We start from the raw sequence: 19,576 nt of genomic DNA, 5'->3' as shown, positions 1-19,576 counted from the left end.
GATCGATTTTACTATGTAATTAATTAGTGTCCATTTAAAATTGTCTAATTAAAGAGAAGTGGATTTAAAAGCTGTATATTCAAATATGTAGAATTTAAATAAGTTTTGAAAATGGGCGCCAAATTTTTTGTGGATGTGTTTTTTTCTTGTTTGATTTTAATAAAATTCTTTAGCAAATAAAATTTCATCATGTTCATCAAAATAACAATTTAAAAAATACTACAAACAAACAGTTATAAAAAATAGGTTTTGGCGCCATTTCTTTTCATTCATTAACATGTGTTATGAATTTCATCATATTCATAATTTGTTCATTAGAATTTAGAAAAGATACTTGAATAAAGATAAATAATTATAAACAAGTGAAAACTTTTAATGAGATCTCATGAAGAATTTATTCAGTGATCGTTCACATTCGACTAAACATCAACAATCATCACCATCAACGTCGACCATTGTAAAAAGATCGACAATAGCAAAAACTACTACACCTAATAATAATAATGTCCATCCAAATTATCATCATACCAATGAACATAGTAATAGTAGTAGCAATGATTCTTTATCACGTAAATATTTGATGTCCAGTCATAAGGTTTGTGCTTAGTTTCCAAAAATTATGGAAATGATTTATGAATTTTTTTTCATTCCCAGAAACTTCGTTCAACAAAACAATACTCTAAATCATCATCGTTGTTCATATCAAGCGATTCCAAATTAACAACATTCAACAATAGTTTACGTCATAATCATCACAATTTAAAAATTAGTGGTAAACGAAAAGCTAATACAAGTAATTCACAACGTTCAAAAACTATTAACGGCAAAGTGTTTCAACGAAAATCTCAAACGGCCAAACGAAATTTAATAACGGGTTCATCTTCATCATCACGTCGACGTTTGACATTTAACGATGTTGTAACATCTGGAAGCCATATTGATGAGGATAATGATGATGATGACAGTCAAAACATTGATGATGATGATGAACAGGATCATGATGGAGATGATGAAAATTCTATGAATGCCAATGATAATGATGAAGAAAATGAATTGTCTAACAATTCTTCACATGATGGACATGAAGTTATGATCGGTGATCATGAATCCGGCTCATCATCATCAAGAAAAGGAAACAAAACCGAATCATTCAATACTAATAAATTATCATCATTACCCGCATCTATTGTCGGTAGCATTACGGCACCGTTCTCATTGCGAAAACAGATAGAATTAGCCGTTCAGCTTTCTATTGATGGTAAGTGCGATTCTGATGAAATTTTTTTTTATTTATTCATTTTGAGTAGCTAAGATACAAACATTTCTGTATATGTGTGTGTGTGTATGTATATAATATTTAATAAAAATCATTACGATTTAGTAAATGGTTAATTGAATTCACTTTTTTTTCGGCTTGACCAATAAATATAAAACACCAACACCAACTAAGCCCAATGTGATTGATGCAGCACCAGCCCGTCCTGTTCGGGTGTAAGAATTATAATATTTACGCCATCCTTGAAATTTTGCTTCATCGATTCCCTCGTCGTGAGCCATTTCAATATCGCAACAATTTTAAAATTCCAATCGAAAAAAAACACAATGAGAGGAGAAAGATGAGTGAAAAGTGTGATCAAGAAATGTGAGTGTTCGAATTTGTCCTTTGTCGTACTCTGTCCACTGATTCGAACCAATCGAGTGAAAATAGCTATATTTTTTTCCAATATTTGAACTACTTGCTATGTGTGAAAAACAAAATTGATTTTCAAAATTCATCAGAAAGATTATCTTTTTCCATATTATTTTTGTTTTTATTTTTATTTTTTGATCCTGTAACTTTATGTCAACTTTGACCATTTGGAAATTTATAATTTATGTGTGTGATTTAGGCAGATTTTTGTTTACGTTGGTGTGTGCCTATGTGTCTATATGTGATCAGCCTACCCCATCTTGCGGTGAAAGAGGTCCTTTTATAAACTAAGAACGTAAGAGACAGAGAGAAAGAGAGAGAGAGAGAAAAAGAAAAGACAAAAGGCAGTTGAAATCAGTGAAAGTTTATCTTGAGCATATTTAGCTCCCCTTGTTGTCACCATTATCAATTTCTTGAAATTAGTTGTTTATGGGGGGCCCTCAACTTGAATATAATCCTGATAGCTATATGACTGATTGAATGAAGATGAAATGACAGGACAAGGAGTTTCAAGTTTTTTTTTTGTTTGAGCTGGTTTGTTCAATGCAACCAACTAATCACCATTGATGAAAGCAAAGGAAAAAAACTGAGAGCGCAGTTTCTTTGTGCCAGTTGGTGAACAGACGCGTTGACTAAAATTAATTTGCGTTTCGCCATTTACTGTTTTTTTTGTGTTATCCATTGCTCTTAATCATATTTTTTTGTATGAAAGAAGGGGCAGAATTAACTGAATTTGCAATGATGATAATGTGATTTTTCTTTGTCTTACTTTTTTTATTTGATACAATTTTTACGATAAAATTGATTTGTTTTTCGTATTCGATTGTGATGTGATGTGATTTTTTTTTTGAATATTTTAGTGAGAATAAAAGAATCATTAAAAATGCCTCTTGTTTTTTGTCCACATTTCTTTTTTCATTGACTTATTCTTTAGAACTATCCGTTGATAATTCGATATCATCAAGTCAAACACCATTTATTGAATCAAAATCTCGATCGAATAGTCCGAAATTGTATCATCAAAATTCTCAACAGCAGCCGGCTTCAACAACAACATCCACCAACAATCGATTATCTGATTCAGAATCCTCAAATCTTTCGAATCAGGATACACACTCATCTTCATCTTCATACCATCATTCACAAAGTGGTGAAGATTCATCTTTACATCACCTAAATCCGCAATACACACATCCATCGTCCTCATCATCATCGCCAGCATCTGCGACAACGGCATCAAGAAAATTTTTTCGTAATAACAAAGGTGAAACTGAACTTCATTTGGCTGCCATCCGTGGTGATTTTGGCCGATTGGAACATTTGCTTCAATTGAACAACGGCGTTTTTAATTGCATTTCAAAAAAATCAACTCGATCCATTCCGATTGAACAACCATCATCAACTTCATCATTATCCGATCCATTTCATTGTATAAATACAACTACATCGACTGCGACAGCGTATGATATCAACATACAAGATTTTGCTGGTTTGTATAATATTATAGATATATATAAGACAAACAATAAATAACAATTCAAATTAATTTCTGCATAGGTTGGACAGCATTGCATGAAGCCTGCAATCGCGGCCATACACAAGCTGTTCGTGTATTGGTCAATCATGGTGCCAATGTGAATGCTTCGGCTCAATGTGGAACAACACCTCTGATCGATGCTGCATCAAATGGTCATCAAACTATTGTCAAGATTTTATTGAAACACGGTGCAAATCCATTGCAACAAAACAAACGAGGACAATCGGCCATCGATTTAGCTTATGACGAACACATCGAAGAATTACTTCGCAATCATTTGGAAAATAAACAACAATCTAAATTTATTTCGTCATCATCTTCGAGCAAGAAAAGTGTTCAGCCTTCTGGTAAAGACAGTGACGAAGAATCATTAACCAAATCGGAAAACCGAGAAGATTGTAATCAATTGCAGTTAAAAGAAGACGAAAACGAACAAAGCATAGTCAAATTTATAACATCAACATCCGAACAAACGATTCGTGACCAACATTCACCACTGTACAATCAAACATCCGATAAATTGATTATGCCGAGCCAACAAACTACATCTATTACAAATACAACACCTACAACCACAGTCACGACCACACCACAAACGCCATTGACAGTATCGTCACCACCTCTACATGTATCATCATTCGCCTCACCGGTATCCACTTTATCATTGACAATTTCTTCATCAGTCATTACAACAACAATTAGTTCTGGGAATGGAACAAATACTGAAACAGCAGCGACGACTGTATCTGCATCTTCGAAGCTAACACCTGTGTCCACGACAACAACCAATAACGACAATAATAGTGATTCTTCTGGACAAAAATCAGCTTTTGAAAATGATGATATAAAATCGAGTGCATTAACGACAATAAACAATGAAACAAAAAAATCACCAGATGGTTCTAGTGAATCCGATCCTACAAATATCCAAGTATCAAATGTCGGTGACAAAACCGAAAACGTTGATAATTTGAAGGATACTATAGAACAACAAAAATCATTGTCAGTCGTTGAATCAAGCGTTGGACCGACACCAGCAATTGTAGCAAAACAAGATGCTCATGTTAATGAAAACATCATAAAAGATTCTTCGAATACACAAGCTTCACATCAACTCCGAGGCCGTAAAAGACGTCGTAGTGGTGATTCGGCGAATAATAGTGGTAAGAAGACGCCCAAAGATTCGTCAAAATCATCGAAAAAGTCACAGCAAGATGATTCAAACGATCCCGAATCGACAGCAGTGAGCAAAATGGATTGGAACAAATCATCAACAACTGGAGAAGATTGTGGTCAAAGAAATAATGATAATGATGATAGCAAAAATGTCGATTCATCTTTTGTTGGTTCGCATACAACAGCATCCAATGTATCATCTACCAGTAGTGAGCAAATGATGATGAGAGTTCCACCCCTACGAATCGTGTTGCCACCATCGAATTCAAATTCGGTGGTCAACTCTTCAAGTGTGAGTGTTGTCGGCAGTGGTGTCAATAGTACTGTGAATAGTGGAACTTCTGGATCCAATCCACCGATGATCGTGGTCAATTCGATAAACAGTGGCAATGGATCACAAACTGTTTCTTGTGTTGATCAATATGGTAATGGAAGTAGTGCTATCAATGGAAACAATGTTATAAATGGTGGTCAAACCGCACAAAAATATCCATATGTTGTTTCAACGACCGGTGATCAGCAGCAAATGGAATCGGTGGATAATTCAAATGCTGAATCGGTAACAAATTTGAATACCAATACATCTGCTGTGATATCATCAACATCATCGAATTTGGGTGCAGCTTCGTCGTCAATTTTTGCAAGTTCGGCATCGACAACGACTAGTACTGCTACAACCACCACGACAGCATCAAATCATCGAATTACACGAAGTAGTCAACGTGTAGCTCAACAAAAACATCATCATGATGATGATGTACCTGTTTCGACTGGTACTAGAAAAAAGAAAAATCGATCATCTTTGGGTCATGGCCATGCAGTGGGAAATACGAATGCTTCAAATACAACAACTACTGGTGGTTCTGGCAATTCAAATAATACTATTGTTGGTGGAGCCAATACAAATTCCAACTATTACAATTATTCGAATGATCGTGGTTCTGGCTTCAATAGCGGACAAACCAATTTAAATCAATCAAATCAACTGTCTGGGACTAATTCTTCCGGACAGATCGGTGAAAATGCTGATGGTGATGGTAGTAATAATAATAATGAGGCTGGTAGTGGTGGTGATGGTAACGGTGGACCAAATGGTTCTGGTAATTCAATTGGTTCAAACGGAGCAAACAATGAATTCAACATGAATCTTTATCAGTATCAGGCAGAACGAAGTTCACATCGAATGTTCATGGCTATTCGGGATCATGTACGCCGTCGACGTCGGACCATGCCAATACCGATAATGAATGAATCAAAACAACCGCCTGGATTTCATAATTATCTATTAAATCGTTGCGATTACCTATTAAAAACAACATCACAGCAAAAATTGCCCGATCTTTTACAAATGATTTCACCACCGGATCAATTGACCAAAGATTCGCCATTGTTTTCATTGTTTATTGAACAAGAACGTGAACGTCATCATTTGCGTTTGCGACATCGAGTCGAACAAGAAAAACTTTGTATGGTTGTACAACAGGAGACATTACGTCTTTATAATCGTGCCGATATGTACAAAAAAAATCAAACAATGCCATTGTCGGTGTGTACATATTTGAAAGATGAAGAACTTTATAACAAACTTGAACTTGAAACTGACCATTCCCAAGATAACGTGATTATTGCACAGATCAAAACAGATAATCCATCATTTTTGAATGACGGTCCATCGGCATTGACCGGTTGTGGACGTATTCGTTTTAATGGCCGTGTTTTTCTATCATGGAAAAGTGATGATGATGATAAATGGAACAAAATCAAAATAGACATGTTGAATCGTCAACGATTGGAAGCAGAATCATTAGCATCTATTCAACGATTACGGTGGCAATGGAAACTGGCTGAATTAGAACCCAATAGTGCAACAGGATCATCCGCATCAAACCTAACAACCGATTTAAATAATTTGCCACCAATGTCCAATGTTAGTGAATTATTTGTGCCGATCGTACAAGTTCAAAAAGATTTTGAGCTGAAACCTAATTAATTGAAAATTAATTAATTATTTCTCATTTATTTTTTCAAAAAAAAATTTCCACTGATATAAATTCATTTATTTTTTTCATTTAAAAGTTATTAATAAAAATACAACCAAATTGACTAATTTTTAGGGAATGTAGTATATTTTAAATTAATACGGTCATTGAATAATCTCGATTAATAATCGGAGAAAATTTTGTTCATCTGATCCTTGACCATCGATCAGATGTTGTTCTAATGGAGATATTTGTTGCTCAAGTCGTTGATCTTCAAATAATGTTGATGCCCGATTGCGATCATTATGTAATCTAGATAATTGTTGATTTAAGAATTTATGCTCATCAGAGAGTATTTCCTTGATGAACATTTGCATTTTAGGTTTGTTTAGGAAAGGTTTCAAACGAGTATCGTTTCGCAATCGATCAATTAACCGATCTCTATTTGTATCAGTACTGTTGTTGTAATTCATGATGCGTGAAATGATAAATGCAATAATGATAACTTGAAAAAAATGCAAAACTCTAATTGGTTTTGGTAGTTGCGATGTCTGATGATGAAAAATTATCTTCTTGAATTATATTTTGAAGTAAATTACGCAATTTTTCTTGCAAATCATTTGCCTGTTCATTTAATCGATTTACATACATCTCAATAACGTCAATATCATTATCAAGCGTTTGAAATTCTGATTCCAAAAGATCTTGATCTTCAGCCAATAATTCAGGTGGAATCTGATGACGACCAGTGGTCGAATCAAAATGGATTTGACTGATATAATGTTGCAATTGATCAATGTTCGAATCGTCTTGTTGATCGGATTGCGATTCTGTTTGATTATTTGGTCTGATTTCTTCAGTAGTTGTTAATTCCGTTTGGTATTGTGTTGTCAATGTTGATTGCTCGGAATTTGACTGATTCGATTCTTCGGGATTACTTTGTGTATTTCTTACGTTTTCTACGTCGACTGTATTCGATGGTGTTGATGATTGTGATGAAGATGATAATCGTTGTTCGTCTTCTAATGTCATGGTTTTACTGAATCTTTGAAAATTATAAACGACTATGCTAAAAAGATATGGAAATAAATACATACCAGTTTGGTATGAAAACTCATTGCCTGAGCGAGTGGAGAAAAACACCTACGCACAATAAAATAATCGAATGATATAAGTGGACAAAATTCAATGATTCATCAACATAGAACTGTCCACTTATTTTATTTTTGTTATTCTAACTCACTCAATATAAAACAATCGACTGTTCAAATACAACAGGATACGGAAAGATGATGATAATGATATTGATTGACCAAACAAGTTTAAGAAAAGATTATTCGATGTTGGCTATTGATTAGTGAGTAGCCCAAATATTGTGAAATTAAATCTTAATTTGTTTTCATCAAAAATAATCCAATAAATTGTAAAAAAATTTCCCGAAAGTAAAATTGAGTAAAAATAGTGGAAATGTTCCTGAAATTTATGATCTCTTGCTTGTGTGTTTAGGTTATAGCAGATCTTCGGATGAGAATATTTATGCAAGCGGGTAGGCTTGCCAGTCAAATCCTCTGTCATAGCTGTAAGCCGTATACGTTGATGTTATAGTTACGCGTTGTTGGCCAAACACAGATGATTCATCAATATCATTCTGATAAAAAGCGATCATAATTATCCTTCGATAATATTCCGTAATATTTTTTGGAACAAATTTTTTATCTTGATGCTCCATTTATCCAATCTAATGGTTAACGCCTATATCTAAGTTCGTCTGTACTTCGTATCTTTTTTTTCCTTTTTTTTGCCGCTGGTTCTATTCCAATTTTATTTGGATGCAACTTTTTGTAAGTTTCAATTTCGAAACCAAACAATAAAAACGGCAAAATGACTGACCGTCGAGCTGAACTTGAAAAAAAGAAGCTTAAACTTCAACAGCTTCGTGAATTAAAAGAACAACGACGCAATGATAAATATCGTGATCGTGATTTCATGTCCGATCTTGGACTTGGTCAACATCAGACAAATAGAACGATAATGTCAGCATCATCAACTATGATGACCAATATTATCAATAATAATCCTACAAATGTAAATAATAATAGTTTGAATAATAATAATAACAATTCAATGTCATCATCATTAACATCCATTCCCGGAGATTCAACCACTCGAGACGTTGATGAACTGCTCGAATCGGTCGGTATTATGACGAATAAAGGTAAGTCATTTCAAATAAAAATCTTCCTGTTTATCATCATTTGGTGTTTGATTTATAATTTCAGGTAGCGCGGTATCATTATCCAACCATAATCAAAATCAACAACAACAGCAATCGACGCCTAACGATATGACTATATCGGAAGATGCTTCATCACTTTCGTCATCTGTCGCATCGAACCAAACGAAAACGTTGGGCTCAAATTCATCTGTGAAACTTGGCCTAGCATCATTCCCACCGGTTTTGATCGCTCCCAAAGAGCAGGTAACCTATGAAAAACAGACGCAAACGACTGCAACATCTACTACCAGTAATAATGGTTCGACTGGATCGACCGGCAATGATGGTCGCGGTGGTCCTGTTGATTACTATGGTAAGTTTTAGATTTAGAATCGATTTAGAGTGTTAGTGCAGTGAGCTTATTCATAGAATAGACATAGTTTTAGCCCATTCATAATGTAATTGCCTTCCTGATTGACAAAAGAAAACTCAATAATTTCATTGCTTACATCCACACATACATTGGCAATTTTCAATATCAGACCGATGAATTAACCCTATCTAACCAGTATTTCTGTGTCTTTTATCTTTACTTTTCTTGAAAATATTCACATTGCTTTTTCGCTAAATACAGTAATTCATTGGGATGAAGGTAATCTATTTTTGTCTTTTTTTAACGATACATTATATTGATTGTTTATCTTGAAATCTAAATTCTGAATAGCAAACAATTGCATGCCAATATTTCGTTTTTAATTCTCATTTTAATTTTAATTAAATATTGTTGACATATGCCTTTTCCGTTTGTCCATCTGTTAATGATGATTTTAATGATGTAAAAATTTTATGGTCTTGATAATCTTAGAATGGGACGACGAATTTCATGGTGAGTTGTTTTTGTCAAGTTCGCTGTTCGTTTAATTCATTCATTTCGTTTTTGTTTTTGCCAATCATTTCGGCCACCCACATACAGAAAAAGACATTCACACAAACATTTAAACGCGTATTGCTTATAATTTTCTGATTAATATTTGTGTGTAATTTGAGTTTTCTTTTGTTGTCCCTATTGATTTTTTTTGCTTTTTATTTTTTATGTTGTCATTATAAGCTTTCAATCTGTTTTTTTTTTTGTAAAAAATTACGAGAAAACCGAATTAATTATATTTTGATTGTTTTTCTCCCTAGTTCTGACATATGATGATATTGGCAATGAAGATGATGGTGATACTGGTTCCGGAATTTTTACGGTTGGTATTATTTTATTTTTGAATCGATTTACTAATTATTGGTTGTTTAAAGAATGGAGCGCCGGCACATCAAAATCAGCATGGTCATCATCAACATCCACAACAGCAATCAAAACAAGCAAAATCGTCTCTGCCTACCGTTGAAATGGTTCGACCAGCAACAACACCTCAAGACTTACATCATCATTTGCATCATCATCATCTTCACCATCATCATTCAACACAGCCATTAGCCGATCTTGTTGATATGCAACAGGAAGAACAGCAACAACAAAAGAAAAAGAAGCGTGTAGAATACAAAGAAGAAGAGCGGCGTCATTTAATGCAAACTGAAGCATTTCGAAAATTTCTTGATCGAGCTGTTCGCATTACAGAACGTGCACTTTCCTGTACCGATTCGATGGATATATTCGTTGATTACACTGGTCAAGTGGAATGTGGCCACGATAATGAAGACAAAAGTGGCTTACGTTTAAGTTTGAACACAACCTTTTCGGATGATCGATGGAGCCGTGGACGTACTGTAACAAGTTTTGATTGGTGTTCGCAATTTCCAGAATTGCTAGTCGCTTCATATAATCAAAATGAGCATGCTCCAAACGAACCTGATGGGATATGTTTGGTTTGGAACATGAAATTCAAGAAAAATACACCCGAATATGTATTTCATTGTCAATCGGCCGTCATGTCAGCATGTTTTGCTAAGTTTCATCCCAATTTAATTCTTGGTGGTACATATTCCGGTATGTATTTCAATTTCGATTATATTACAACCTTTAATTATTCCATTTGATGATTTGATGAAAAATTGTTTCAGGCCAAATCGTACTCTGGGATAATCGTTCCGGGAAACGTGTTCCTGTTCAACGTAGCCCTTTATCGGCTTCCGTACACACTCATCCTGTTTATTGTTTGAAAGTTGTTGGTACGCCTAATTCTCATAATTTAATTTCAATATCAAACGATGGCAAACTTTGTTCGTGGAGTTTGGACATGTTATCGCAACCACAAGAAACAATGGAACTTTGTCAGCAAAAGCAATCCCGTTTGATTGCCGTCACATCAATGTCATTTCCACATGCTGATTACAATAATTTTATACTGGGTAGCCAGGACGGTGCTGTTTATTCGGCTTGCAGACATGGTGCTAAAGCTGGTATATTAGATGTGTTCGAAGGACATCAAGGTCCGGTAACAGCTGTTGATTTCCACAGCGCTACCTCGCTGGTACATCATCAAGTAGATCAACAGCTATCGCATCTTTTTCTTACGGCATCTTTCGATTGGACTTTCAAACTGTGGAGTATGCGTGATAATTCAACATCCTCAAAATTGTTGTATTCATTCGAAGATGGTAGTGATTACTTGTATGATGTTAGATGGTCGCCTATTCATCCAGCATTGTTTGCGACAGCCGATGGCCTTGGTAAACTCGATCTTTGGAACTTGAATCAGGATACAGAATTACCTACATTATCAACAATTGTCGAAGGTAATCCTGCTCTGAATAGATTAATATGGTCTCCAAATGGACAACAAATTGTTGTGGGCGATGATAATGGAAAAATTTGGGTCTATGATGTGAGCGAGGTAAGTAAAATTCTCTTGAACTTAATGATTCTAAAATTCATTATTCGTCTTCGAATATTTCAGCAATTGGCATTTCCCAAAAGTGATGAATGGACACGATTCGCTCATACATTGCAAGAATTTACGAATAATAATGTCGATATCTAGATTTAAAAAATGCGATGCAAGAAATCTAGATTAAAAAAAAAACTCAAGTGATCTTCATTCTTTTCCGGTTAATTGAAATATTTTTCTATGAAGAATCAATGATGTTGTAATCGATTTTTCTCACCACCATCACCTCTTGTTCTATTTGTCGATCAGCCAACAAGCAGCAATCAACAACAAAAAAAAATTGGCCCGATTCTACTTATAGGCCAATTGATAAAATGTTATGATTTACACATCATTTTCTTGCCCCTTTGTATCTTCCTATTTTTATTAATTATTAATACTTATTTATATACATTACATTTAATTAAATTGGGCAAATTTAAATGTTTATATCAAAAATCAGTACCGGATATTAAAAGAATTATCATTATTATTTTATTATAATTAAAAATTTAAATCCATAAAAAAATGTTACTTGCTTGCAAGAATATCGATTGTAAACCATCGATATTAACAAATGTACGATGGATTCTCGAGTCGATTGTGTTCCATTGCAATTTGAATAGTTGCTCATGAAATACAGTCATTTTCCACTTTCTTTTGATCAAATGGTATTTAGTTTTTTAAATCATTTTGTAAAATTTTAATTTTAAATAATTAGGATTGTTTCCAATCGAAAATATATTCACATTTTCTAATCCTTTATGCTTATAGCTCATTCAAATGATTCAAATTTCATGATATTCAATTTAGAAAAATTCTAGTAAGTGCTTGACAAAACTAATTTATATAATTTATAAAACATTATTTGTAGACACATGGAACATCCGTCATCATCATCATCATCTTCTTGGTTTGTGAATCGTATAGGTAACGGAGGGAATGAAACTAACGTTATGGATGTCGGCACATTTTTTTCGTTAACAAATCCATCTTTGATTCAACAAAATAATAATAATAATAATGCCGTAACAGATCAACAAATACATCTAAATTCTCAAACACAGACAACGACAATAAGTTCTGTTGCGTTAATTGATCATCTTCAGCAATCATTACAACAGGAACAGGCTCGACGAATAGAAATTGAGAAAGAGTTGATTTCTTTGAAACAAAAATATATGGAATTACAACGAGAAGTCACCGAGACAAAAGCCTTACAGGAGAATAGCTTATCAATGCAACGAACTCATCTTGAATCAATAAAAAAACGATTGATTAATACGTTGAACATGGCCATCGACAGCAACAATCAAAGTCATGAGCTTACAACCGATCCGCCAAAGTTACAACGTCTAATCGAATACATACATGAATGTGATGAATGTCAATTCAAAACTAAGTCGAATGTTTCACTAATTCTGCATAAAATGAATCATCAAATTACTGATCATCATTATATGTTATCCACAACATCTTTTACTACCAGAAACTCTAATTCAAAGTCCATTTATAAATGTTCGGCCTGTGATACCGACAAGTTGACTCGTCATCAAGTTTATCGTCACATCTAGTAAGTTTGTTATACTTTGAACATCTAAAATAATACCATTTGATAAACAATTTAGCGATTTACACACTACGGAAAAACCTTTGAGCTGTCCGTATTGCGAATTTACTTTTACTCATAATGACTACCTCGAACAGCATATTCCGATAAAACACGGAAAAGCAACATTCGCGTCATTATCGTCGTCAAAACCAGCTCAACTATATTACCATAATGATGGCCCTATTCATACTAATTCCAATTCACACTCAGGCAGTAATAATAGCAGTCATTCGTTAACAACAACAATCACCGAAGTGGATCCTTCAACTTCATCACCCACATATGAATTACGTATGGTTTTTTATGATTCAATTTTTGGTTTAATTTAATTTTTTTTTAATTACAGAATCATCAAATCGAAACAAAAATAGACGTCAAACAACATCGAAAAATATTTCACAAACCGATTTGAAATGTACATTTCCTGATTGTAATTTTGTTACCATATTTCCCAGTACATTAGACTTTCATTTACAAGCACATCTCACGACAAAGGTAATCACATACTTTTCTCTAAAATTCAGCTGATTAATTTTGTTTTTAGTACAAATGTCCGTATTGTCCATACGTAGCGAACGCGATCGTCGATATTAAACGACACATACAAAAAAACAAAAAACACGAAGGAATGAAAATGTATTCATGTCAAAAATGTTCATTTGCAGCTGATTGTGATCGACAATTCAAGGAACACTTGCGTGCATATCATTTTGGCTTTGAAGCTAATGATGCTGTCATAGATTATTTTATCGAAGAAATGTTCTCGAATAAAAACAAACAACGTACCTGTAATGATGACCGTGAAAATATTAACAGAGCGATTAACAGCAATGATACGACTGAAACGGTTATAGCCATCAATTCGATAACTATGAACACTAACAACAATAATAGTGGTCAGCAAACATCGACAAATGAAGTAACTCCTCCACTTGTCAAAAAATTTGCCGGAATAAAAGATCATCAACAATGTCTGGTAACTGCTAATAATGATATTACGAATCAATCTCTGAACATTCAAATAGCAAGTGATAGAAATGCTGGACAAACTAGCCAAACCTTTTATAATCTGGAATTAACAACCGCAGCAGCCGTCTCTTCTACAAATGTGCCATTATTGTTTACGTCAGGCAGTGGTGTTGGTGATGGAAATCAACGATTATCGAATGCGATTAAATCAATACCATTGTCTTCGGTTACGATCGTGCCACAACAACATGGTCATGAACAACATCAACACCAACTTCATGTTCAACAGCCGCAGACGGCAACCCTTTTGTCCGTTCCTTCCGATGCAAATCTTAATCAATTATTAAATCATCATGCAACATTGATTAGTGTTGAAGAACAGGCATCAAATAACAATCATGTTCATCATCAACAATCAACGAATTCTTCTCAAGATAACGGTGGTCAGGATTCTAGTTTAACAACATCCATTCAGCAGCAGGAACAAATACCAGTAACAATAACAACACAATATCTTAGTTATACAAATTATTGATTTTTAAAAACAAATTCTTTTATGTTTGATGCCATATCATGTATATATTTTTTATTAATAATCTTATTCATATATTTGATCACAATCTAATTCTGTATGATCATAATGGCCATGATCATTTTTTTCTATTGATTTCTTTTTTGCTGAATAATTCGAAATTGATGCTTCACAAATGTTTAGTGATGATTTCAAATGGCCTACATTTTGATCCAATAAACGTTCTAAGCTTAAATCAATTAAATGTTGTTCAATACGGTGTGTTTGCAATTTTGATTTGCAATCACGGCAGCAATCAGATGTTTGTAACTTTTTTTCATTTTTCTGTACAACTTTATCGAAACAATAGCCATTCGATTTTATTGATAAAGAGGACGAAGAAGAAGAGGTAGCTGTTCCCATAGACGAACTAGTTGATGACGATTTTTTCATTCGTTGACTGAGTCTTTTGATTTGATTCATTAACGTGATATCTTGATTTGAATCAGTTGTTGTTGGTGTCTTACGATCAACAATAGCAATTTCATTGATAATTGATGACATATGATCACGGTCTCTCGGATGGATGACGATTTGTCGACTAGAATCGTCTTCAATCGATAATATTTCATCTGCAGTTTCAGAACTTGATTCAATTTGATCCAGGTTATTCTGTATTGAGAATTCTTTTGAATAATGAAATTGTTCATCAACTTGTTTCAATTGTTCGTCATTCGAACTGTGAATGCTCTGAATATCGGGTCTTAAAAGTTTTTTTGTACGAATCGGTTTTTTGGTCTTTTTGGGTTTTTCCAATTCGTCTGTCATAAGCATGTTGACATGAATATCTGGTTTGATTATTTTCTTTTTACCGAACGAATGTTGAAGTGGAAGTTCCTCTCGTTGCACTTGAATTTGGCTGAATCGAACAGAGCGATTTGAATATTCTTGTTGATCTTCGTTCACAGTCTGTACGGATCGATTTTCGGTTTCGATTTTTGGCGTTGGTTTATCTTTTTTAGCAATCAATTTGCGTTCCATTTTCGCCATTAATGATTGAAGTTTCGACAATTGTTCGTTAAGTTGTGTAACTTGTTGATCACGTTCGCTAAGGCGCTCACGTGCCGATTGACGTTCTTGTGATAAACGTTTTTCAATATTCCATTTTTCCAATTCAACTCGTCGTACCTCCGCATTAAGTTCGGTAATTTTTGATCGAAGATCAGCACTTTCTTGAAAAATTGAGTTTTCAACCTTTTTCTTTAAAGCTGTTGCTGTTTGAATTGATTGTTGATTTCTTCGGATCATATCATTTAATTTAGTATTCAATGTTTGAATTTTTTCTTCTTTAGATCGTGATTCGGATTCGAAAACTTGAATTTTAGCTTTGTTAGCCTCTAATTGTTTAGTGGCATGATTTAGATTTGATTCGAGTTCGACTATAAGATTAGATTTTGTTTGAAGTTCCATTTCCAATTGTTTGATACGTTCCCGTGATTTTGTTCGGACACTTAGAAAAAGGCATTAATTTTTATCCTGGATATAACTATGATTTAACGAAATTAAACTTACGATTCTAGCTGATGTAAAGTCGACCGCAACAGCTCCATCAATTGATCATTCTCTTGCATTTTTGGTTTGACGAATAAATTTTCATAAATTTTTTCCATTTCCAAAATGTTGATTTGTTCATCTTCAACGCTCGACTGAACGAATTTTCTCTCTTCCTTTTGATTGGATAAACTTTGTCGATTCTGTTCAATTATGCTCAACGAATTAGCTTGCTGTTGAATATGATGGCGAGATTTGTCTGCAGTCGCATACGTCTGCCGCATTTGTTCTAGCATCGCACGATATTCACATAAAGCTTCGTCTTTTTGTTTAAGACAATTTTGCAAACATTCGATCATTGTTTCAAGAATCGCTTTGTTTTGTTTCATTTGATTCGAATCGATTGATTGTCTTTCTAGTGGTTGTTGTTGAGGCTGAATTTGTGCTATTTTCGCAACAATTTCTTCTTCATCTTTGCTGTTGGATTTAATCACAATTAAAGAAGTTTGTTTCTGTTCTTTTTCCATTTGGATCGTTTGTATTGAGTTAGTCATTTTTACCATTTTGTCTCGCAAATCTTGAATTTCTTCATTTCTGGCATCAACATCCAACTTGTATTCTTTTTTAACCAACTAAAATAAAAAAATATAGAACTATGTTAGAATCGATAATGGTACTTACAGTAAGATTTTGACGTAAAGATTCAATCATTTCAAAGTTTTTTGTTTCCTGAAGTCGAAATTGTTGACGTTCTTGTTCGAATAGCCGGCGAACCGAATTCAACATGTTCAAATGCTTTTGACATTGTTCACAGTGAACCGTTTCTTGTACGACTTCTTTCCATTCGGTTGTTTGTGTAGATTGAGAATGAAAATTTGGCGAAAAAGTTTGCACCTGAACATCGGTCATTAATACGTATTGATCCTCGTCGCTAATATTTAAATTAGTCATTTCAGACAAATGATTTTCATAAGATTTCACGATTTCATTTCCAATTGATTTTTCATCAACTTTTTCTACTATGAACTTTTGTGTAGATTTGTTTTCTATTTGAGCTTCTGAAATCTGTACTTGCTCAGATTCTTTGGAAAAAATTGGATCTAATCCAACATCCAGAGTTTTAATAGATTCTGATGAACAAGTCATAGTGCCAATTGAGATCCTTTCCAGAGCTTGCTTTGTATCAGTCAAAGCTTCTACTTTACCTTCCTGCGAACTTAGTCTTCTTTGAATTCTCGATCTTGGCCTTAAAGTTGATCCTTCAGTCGATTTTGATTCTGCAATTGATTCTTCTTCATCTTTTGACTGAGAAAGCGTATCATCATCATTTTCGTAATCATCTGTAACAATAACATCATCGTTTTCATTTTGGTCAATGTAAGATGAATTCGGCATAGAATTATTGTCGTTAGAATTTGGAGCCTGTTCATCACCACTCATCGTCCAATTATTCAGTATATCAGTAGTGTATTCATCAATTACTGATAGAAAATCTGCTCTCAAGTTTTTTAGTTCGATTCGAAGCTGATCATTTTGTCCTCGAATGTGATCTAATTCAGATTTTAGTAGAATCATCTGTGTGAGATTTTCACCATTTTGATTTCCATTTAATCCATAATAAATTGATCGATTTTCAAGCATTCTGCAAACTTTTTCTAAACTTGGACATTCGAGTACCAGATCAGTTGTGACATCTGTTTGTCGTAAGCCATCAAGAATTTCTTTCATTCCCATTTGAAGCTCTAAATTTTCATTATGAATAGATTCCATGTGGGTTTGAACGGCTTCAAGATGACGTTGTAAAACATCACGTTCAACAGTTACGGCTATCAATTGGTCACGGAGTTCTATTTCTTGTTGTATAGATTTTATACTTGAATCATTGGATGCTTCAGATTCGATTGGACTTTCAGGAACTAAATTATGTTTATTGAGTTGATTGATAAGAAATTCTATACGATTTTCACGTGACCTTAACATTCGTGTAAGGACGGTATTTTCTTCGAACAACTTTCTTATGCGTTCATCTCCACCTATCAGCATCGACATTCGTTTACGCTGACGTGTTAATGCTTCGTCCTTATTACGAGCTTCATGTTCAAGTTCATCTATTCTCATTTCAAGGGATTTAATTTGTGTTTTTAAATTTCGCATCTTTCGATTTTGTTTACGTAGTTTGATTGGATCATTTATTTCGTCTTGATTACTTTGTTCTCCATCTTCTTGAAATTTTTGCCGCAAACCTTCAGTTAGAATACTAAGTTCTTCTTCAAGGCGTTCGATTTGATCTCTTCGTTCTTCTAACTGTTTAACGTTTTGATTTGATTCGTTTGGCAACATTTTGATCATTTCACGAAGTTCATGTATTTCAGAATCTTTAACTTTGATTAAAGTTTTTAGCTTATCTAATTCTTTTGTCATTCTTTGATGGAATGAAGTGTCCAAGTCTGATAAATGTCCCTGGTAATCAGCCAAGTTCTTTTGCTCTCCAATCATTTCTTTACGAAGGCGATCAAGTTCTTGGTCGCGACGTTGCCGATCTATTAATAAGCTTTCATTAAGCTTTTCTAATTCAAGGATTTGTTGTTCAAGCATTTGTCGTCTAGCTGTCAATAATTGGCAGTCATTGTCCGATTTGGCCAAATCGACACGAAGTTTAGCCACTTGTTCGGCTAGATCAAGATTAATACGATCCGAATCGTATAATTTATCTAACAGTTGTTCGATTTGATCATTTTTTTCTTTCAATCGAAGTTTCATCTCATCAGTTGAAAATCGTGAATCAGATATGTTATCACTAGTCATTGTTGAATCGGTGCTATGTGAAATGGATGTTTGAATTTGCATCAATTCTTTATCTTTTTGTTCAAGTTCATTGATTAGTTCCTGTCGTTGTTTGATAGCTTTCTGAAGCTGATGTTCTTGATCATCATATTTTTTCTGCAATTGTTTTAGTTCGGTATCTGTTTGATTATTTCTTAATGTATCCAATTCATTTTCAATATCTTCATATTTTTGTTCAATGTTTTGCAATTCTTCCAGAAGAACATTTGTTTGTATATGTTTAACATTCAACAAGGATCTTGTAAATTGAAACAATTGTATGAGTTCATTCTTATCCAAATCCTGTTCCACATTATTGATTGGATACTAATATCAATAACTTTATTAAAATGAATATTCAAAAAAAATCTTAGTTTTTAGAACATACCTTGATTAATTTTTTGCACCAAGAATCAGTTTCTTCTTCACTTAATGATTTATTATCGATTGCCGATATTCTTGATATGTCAAACATCATGATGGTTCGAAATCTTTCGGTGTCTATTGTGTGCGTTCAATGACTCAGAATCTCTATAGAGAACCTATAGGAACTCATTTGTTATGATTGACTAAAGTGAACAAATTCGGTCACCAAGGTTACCATTTTAAAACTAACTTATCATAATAAATATTTTTCGCCGAT

General features: G+C 33.8%; 5 protein-coding genes across 9 annotated transcripts; 3 read left to right on the top strand and 2 right to left on the bottom strand.

Annotated features, from left to right (window-relative positions):
- Positions 1-262: 262 nt before the first annotated feature.
- On the top strand, positions 263-6,516 carry LOC113791247 (uncharacterized). Its single transcript, XM_027341000.2, has 4 exons — positions 263-595; positions 655-1,258; positions 2,625-3,179; positions 3,248-6,516. The coding sequence occupies exons 1-4, from the start codon at positions 386-388 to the stop codon at positions 6,391-6,393; spliced, it is 4,515 nt and encodes a 1,504-aa protein (XP_027196801.2). The 5' UTR covers positions 263-385; the 3' UTR covers positions 6,394-6,516.
- A 240-nt stretch (positions 6,517-6,756) lies between these two features.
- Positions 6,757-7,740, bottom strand: LOC113791370 (uncharacterized). 2 transcript variants are annotated; one of them, XM_075824689.1, is made up of 2 exons: positions 7,480-7,740; positions 6,757-7,427 (listed from the first exon to the last, which is right to left on the bottom strand). In XM_075824689.1, exon 2 carries the CDS (start codon positions 7,412-7,414, stop codon positions 6,908-6,910), a length of 507 nt encoding a protein of 168 aa, XP_075680804.1. In that variant the 5' UTR covers positions 7,415-7,427; positions 7,480-7,740; the 3' UTR covers positions 6,757-6,907. The 2 variants fall into 2 exon arrangements, with proteins under 2 accessions (XP_075680804.1, XP_075680805.1); XM_075824690.1 differs by having other exon boundaries at positions 6,757-7,421; positions 7,480-7,739.
- A 138-nt stretch (positions 7,741-7,878) lies between these two features.
- Positions 7,879-11,960, top strand: LOC113791257 (cytoplasmic dynein 1 intermediate chain 2-like). 3 transcript variants are annotated; one of them, XM_027341011.2, is made up of 8 exons: positions 7,879-8,597; positions 8,662-8,970; positions 9,232-9,249; positions 9,463-9,483; positions 9,783-9,844; positions 9,897-10,587; positions 10,662-11,434; positions 11,498-11,960. In XM_027341011.2, exons 1-8 carry the CDS (start codon positions 8,264-8,266, stop codon positions 11,579-11,581), a joined length of 2,292 nt encoding a protein of 763 aa, XP_027196812.1. In that variant the 5' UTR covers positions 7,879-8,263; the 3' UTR covers positions 11,582-11,960. The 3 variants fall into 3 exon arrangements, with proteins under 3 accessions (XP_027196812.1, XP_027196820.1, XP_027196829.1); XM_027341019.2 differs by lacking the exon at positions 9,232-9,249; XM_027341028.2 differs by lacking the exons at positions 9,232-9,249; positions 9,463-9,483 and having other exon boundaries at positions 7,880-8,597.
- An 82-nt stretch (positions 11,961-12,042) lies between these two features.
- On the top strand, positions 12,043-14,662 carry LOC113791280 (uncharacterized). 2 transcript variants are annotated; one of them, XM_075824672.1, is made up of 6 exons: positions 12,043-12,138; positions 12,242-12,290; positions 12,342-13,040; positions 13,096-13,370; positions 13,426-13,574; positions 13,624-14,662. In XM_075824672.1, exons 3-6 carry the CDS (start codon positions 12,346-12,348, stop codon positions 14,581-14,583), a joined length of 2,079 nt encoding a protein of 692 aa, XP_075680787.1. In that variant the 5' UTR covers positions 12,043-12,138; positions 12,242-12,290; positions 12,342-12,345; the 3' UTR covers positions 14,584-14,662. The 2 variants fall into 2 exon arrangements, with proteins under 2 accessions (XP_075680787.1, XP_027196840.1); XM_027341039.2 differs by lacking the exon at positions 12,043-12,138 and having other exon boundaries at positions 12,146-12,290.
- LOC113791238 (uncharacterized) lies at positions 14,620-19,515 on the bottom strand. Its single transcript, XM_027340987.2, has 4 exons — positions 19,322-19,515; positions 16,792-19,260; positions 16,132-16,742; positions 14,620-16,069 (listed from the first exon to the last, which is right to left on the bottom strand). The coding sequence occupies exons 1-4, from the start codon at positions 19,409-19,411 to the stop codon at positions 14,647-14,649; spliced, it is 4,593 nt and encodes a 1,530-aa protein (XP_027196788.2). The 5' UTR covers positions 19,412-19,515; the 3' UTR covers positions 14,620-14,646.
- Between the last annotated feature and the right edge of the window lie 61 nt (positions 19,516-19,576).

The sequence above is a fragment of the Dermatophagoides pteronyssinus genome, unplaced genomic scaffold (assembly GCF_027571235.1).
Source record: "Dermatophagoides pteronyssinus isolate colony J.1.1.1.1 unplaced genomic scaffold, Derpt_VIB-CSIC_2022.12 sq0002, whole genome shotgun sequence".
In the NCBI taxonomy this organism is placed as follows: Eukaryota; Metazoa; Arthropoda; class Arachnida; order Sarcoptiformes; family Pyroglyphidae; genus Dermatophagoides; species Dermatophagoides pteronyssinus.
This window is presented reverse-complemented; position numbering and strand designations above follow the sequence as displayed.

Excerpts from the sequence above, each read along its gene's own strand:
- LOC113791247 (XM_027341000.2), top strand. The coding sequence starts at position 386 with ATGAAGAATTTATTCAGTGATCGTTCACATTCGACTAAACATCAACAA. Across the intron at positions 596-654 it reads ATTTGATGTCCAGTCATAAG|AAACTTCGTTCAACAAAACA; the intron begins GTTTGTGCTTAG and ends TTTCATTCCCAG. Across the intron at positions 3,180-3,247 it reads CAACATACAAGATTTTGCTG|GTTGGACAGCATTGCATGAA; the intron begins GTTTGTATAATA and ends ATTTCTGCATAG.
- LOC113791370 (XM_075824689.1), bottom strand. The coding sequence starts at position 7,414 with ATGACATTAGAAGACGAACAACGATTATCATCTTCATCACAATCATCA.
- LOC113791280 (XM_075824672.1), top strand. The coding sequence starts at position 12,346 with ATGGAACATCCGTCATCATCATCATCATCTTCTTGGTTTGTGAATCGT. Across the intron at positions 13,371-13,425 it reads ATCACCCACATATGAATTAC|AATCATCAAATCGAAACAAA; the intron begins GTATGGTTTTTT and ends TTTTAATTACAG. Across the intron at positions 13,575-13,623 it reads AAGCACATCTCACGACAAAG|TACAAATGTCCGTATTGTCC; the intron begins GTAATCACATAC and ends TTTTGTTTTTAG.
- LOC113791238 (XM_027340987.2), bottom strand. The coding sequence starts at position 19,411 with ATGATGTTTGACATATCAAGAATATCGGCAATCGATAATAAATCATTA. Across the intron at positions 19,261-19,321 it reads GGTGCAAAAAATTAATCAAG|TATCCAATCAATAATGTGGA; the intron begins GTATGTTCTAAA and ends TATTGATATTAG. Across the intron at positions 16,743-16,791 it reads CTTTACGTCAAAATCTTACT|TTGGTTAAAAAAGAATACAA; the intron begins GTAAGTACCATT and ends TTTTTATTTTAG.
- LOC113791257 (XM_027341011.2), top strand. The coding sequence starts at position 8,264 with ATGACTGACCGTCGAGCTGAACTTGAAAAAAAGAAGCTTAAACTTCAA. Across the intron at positions 8,598-8,661 it reads CGGTATTATGACGAATAAAG|GTAGCGCGGTATCATTATCC; the intron begins GTAAGTCATTTC and ends TTATAATTTCAG. Across the intron at positions 9,484-9,782 it reads ATGGGACGACGAATTTCATG|TTCTGACATATGATGATATT; the intron begins GTGAGTTGTTTT and ends TTTTCTCCCTAG.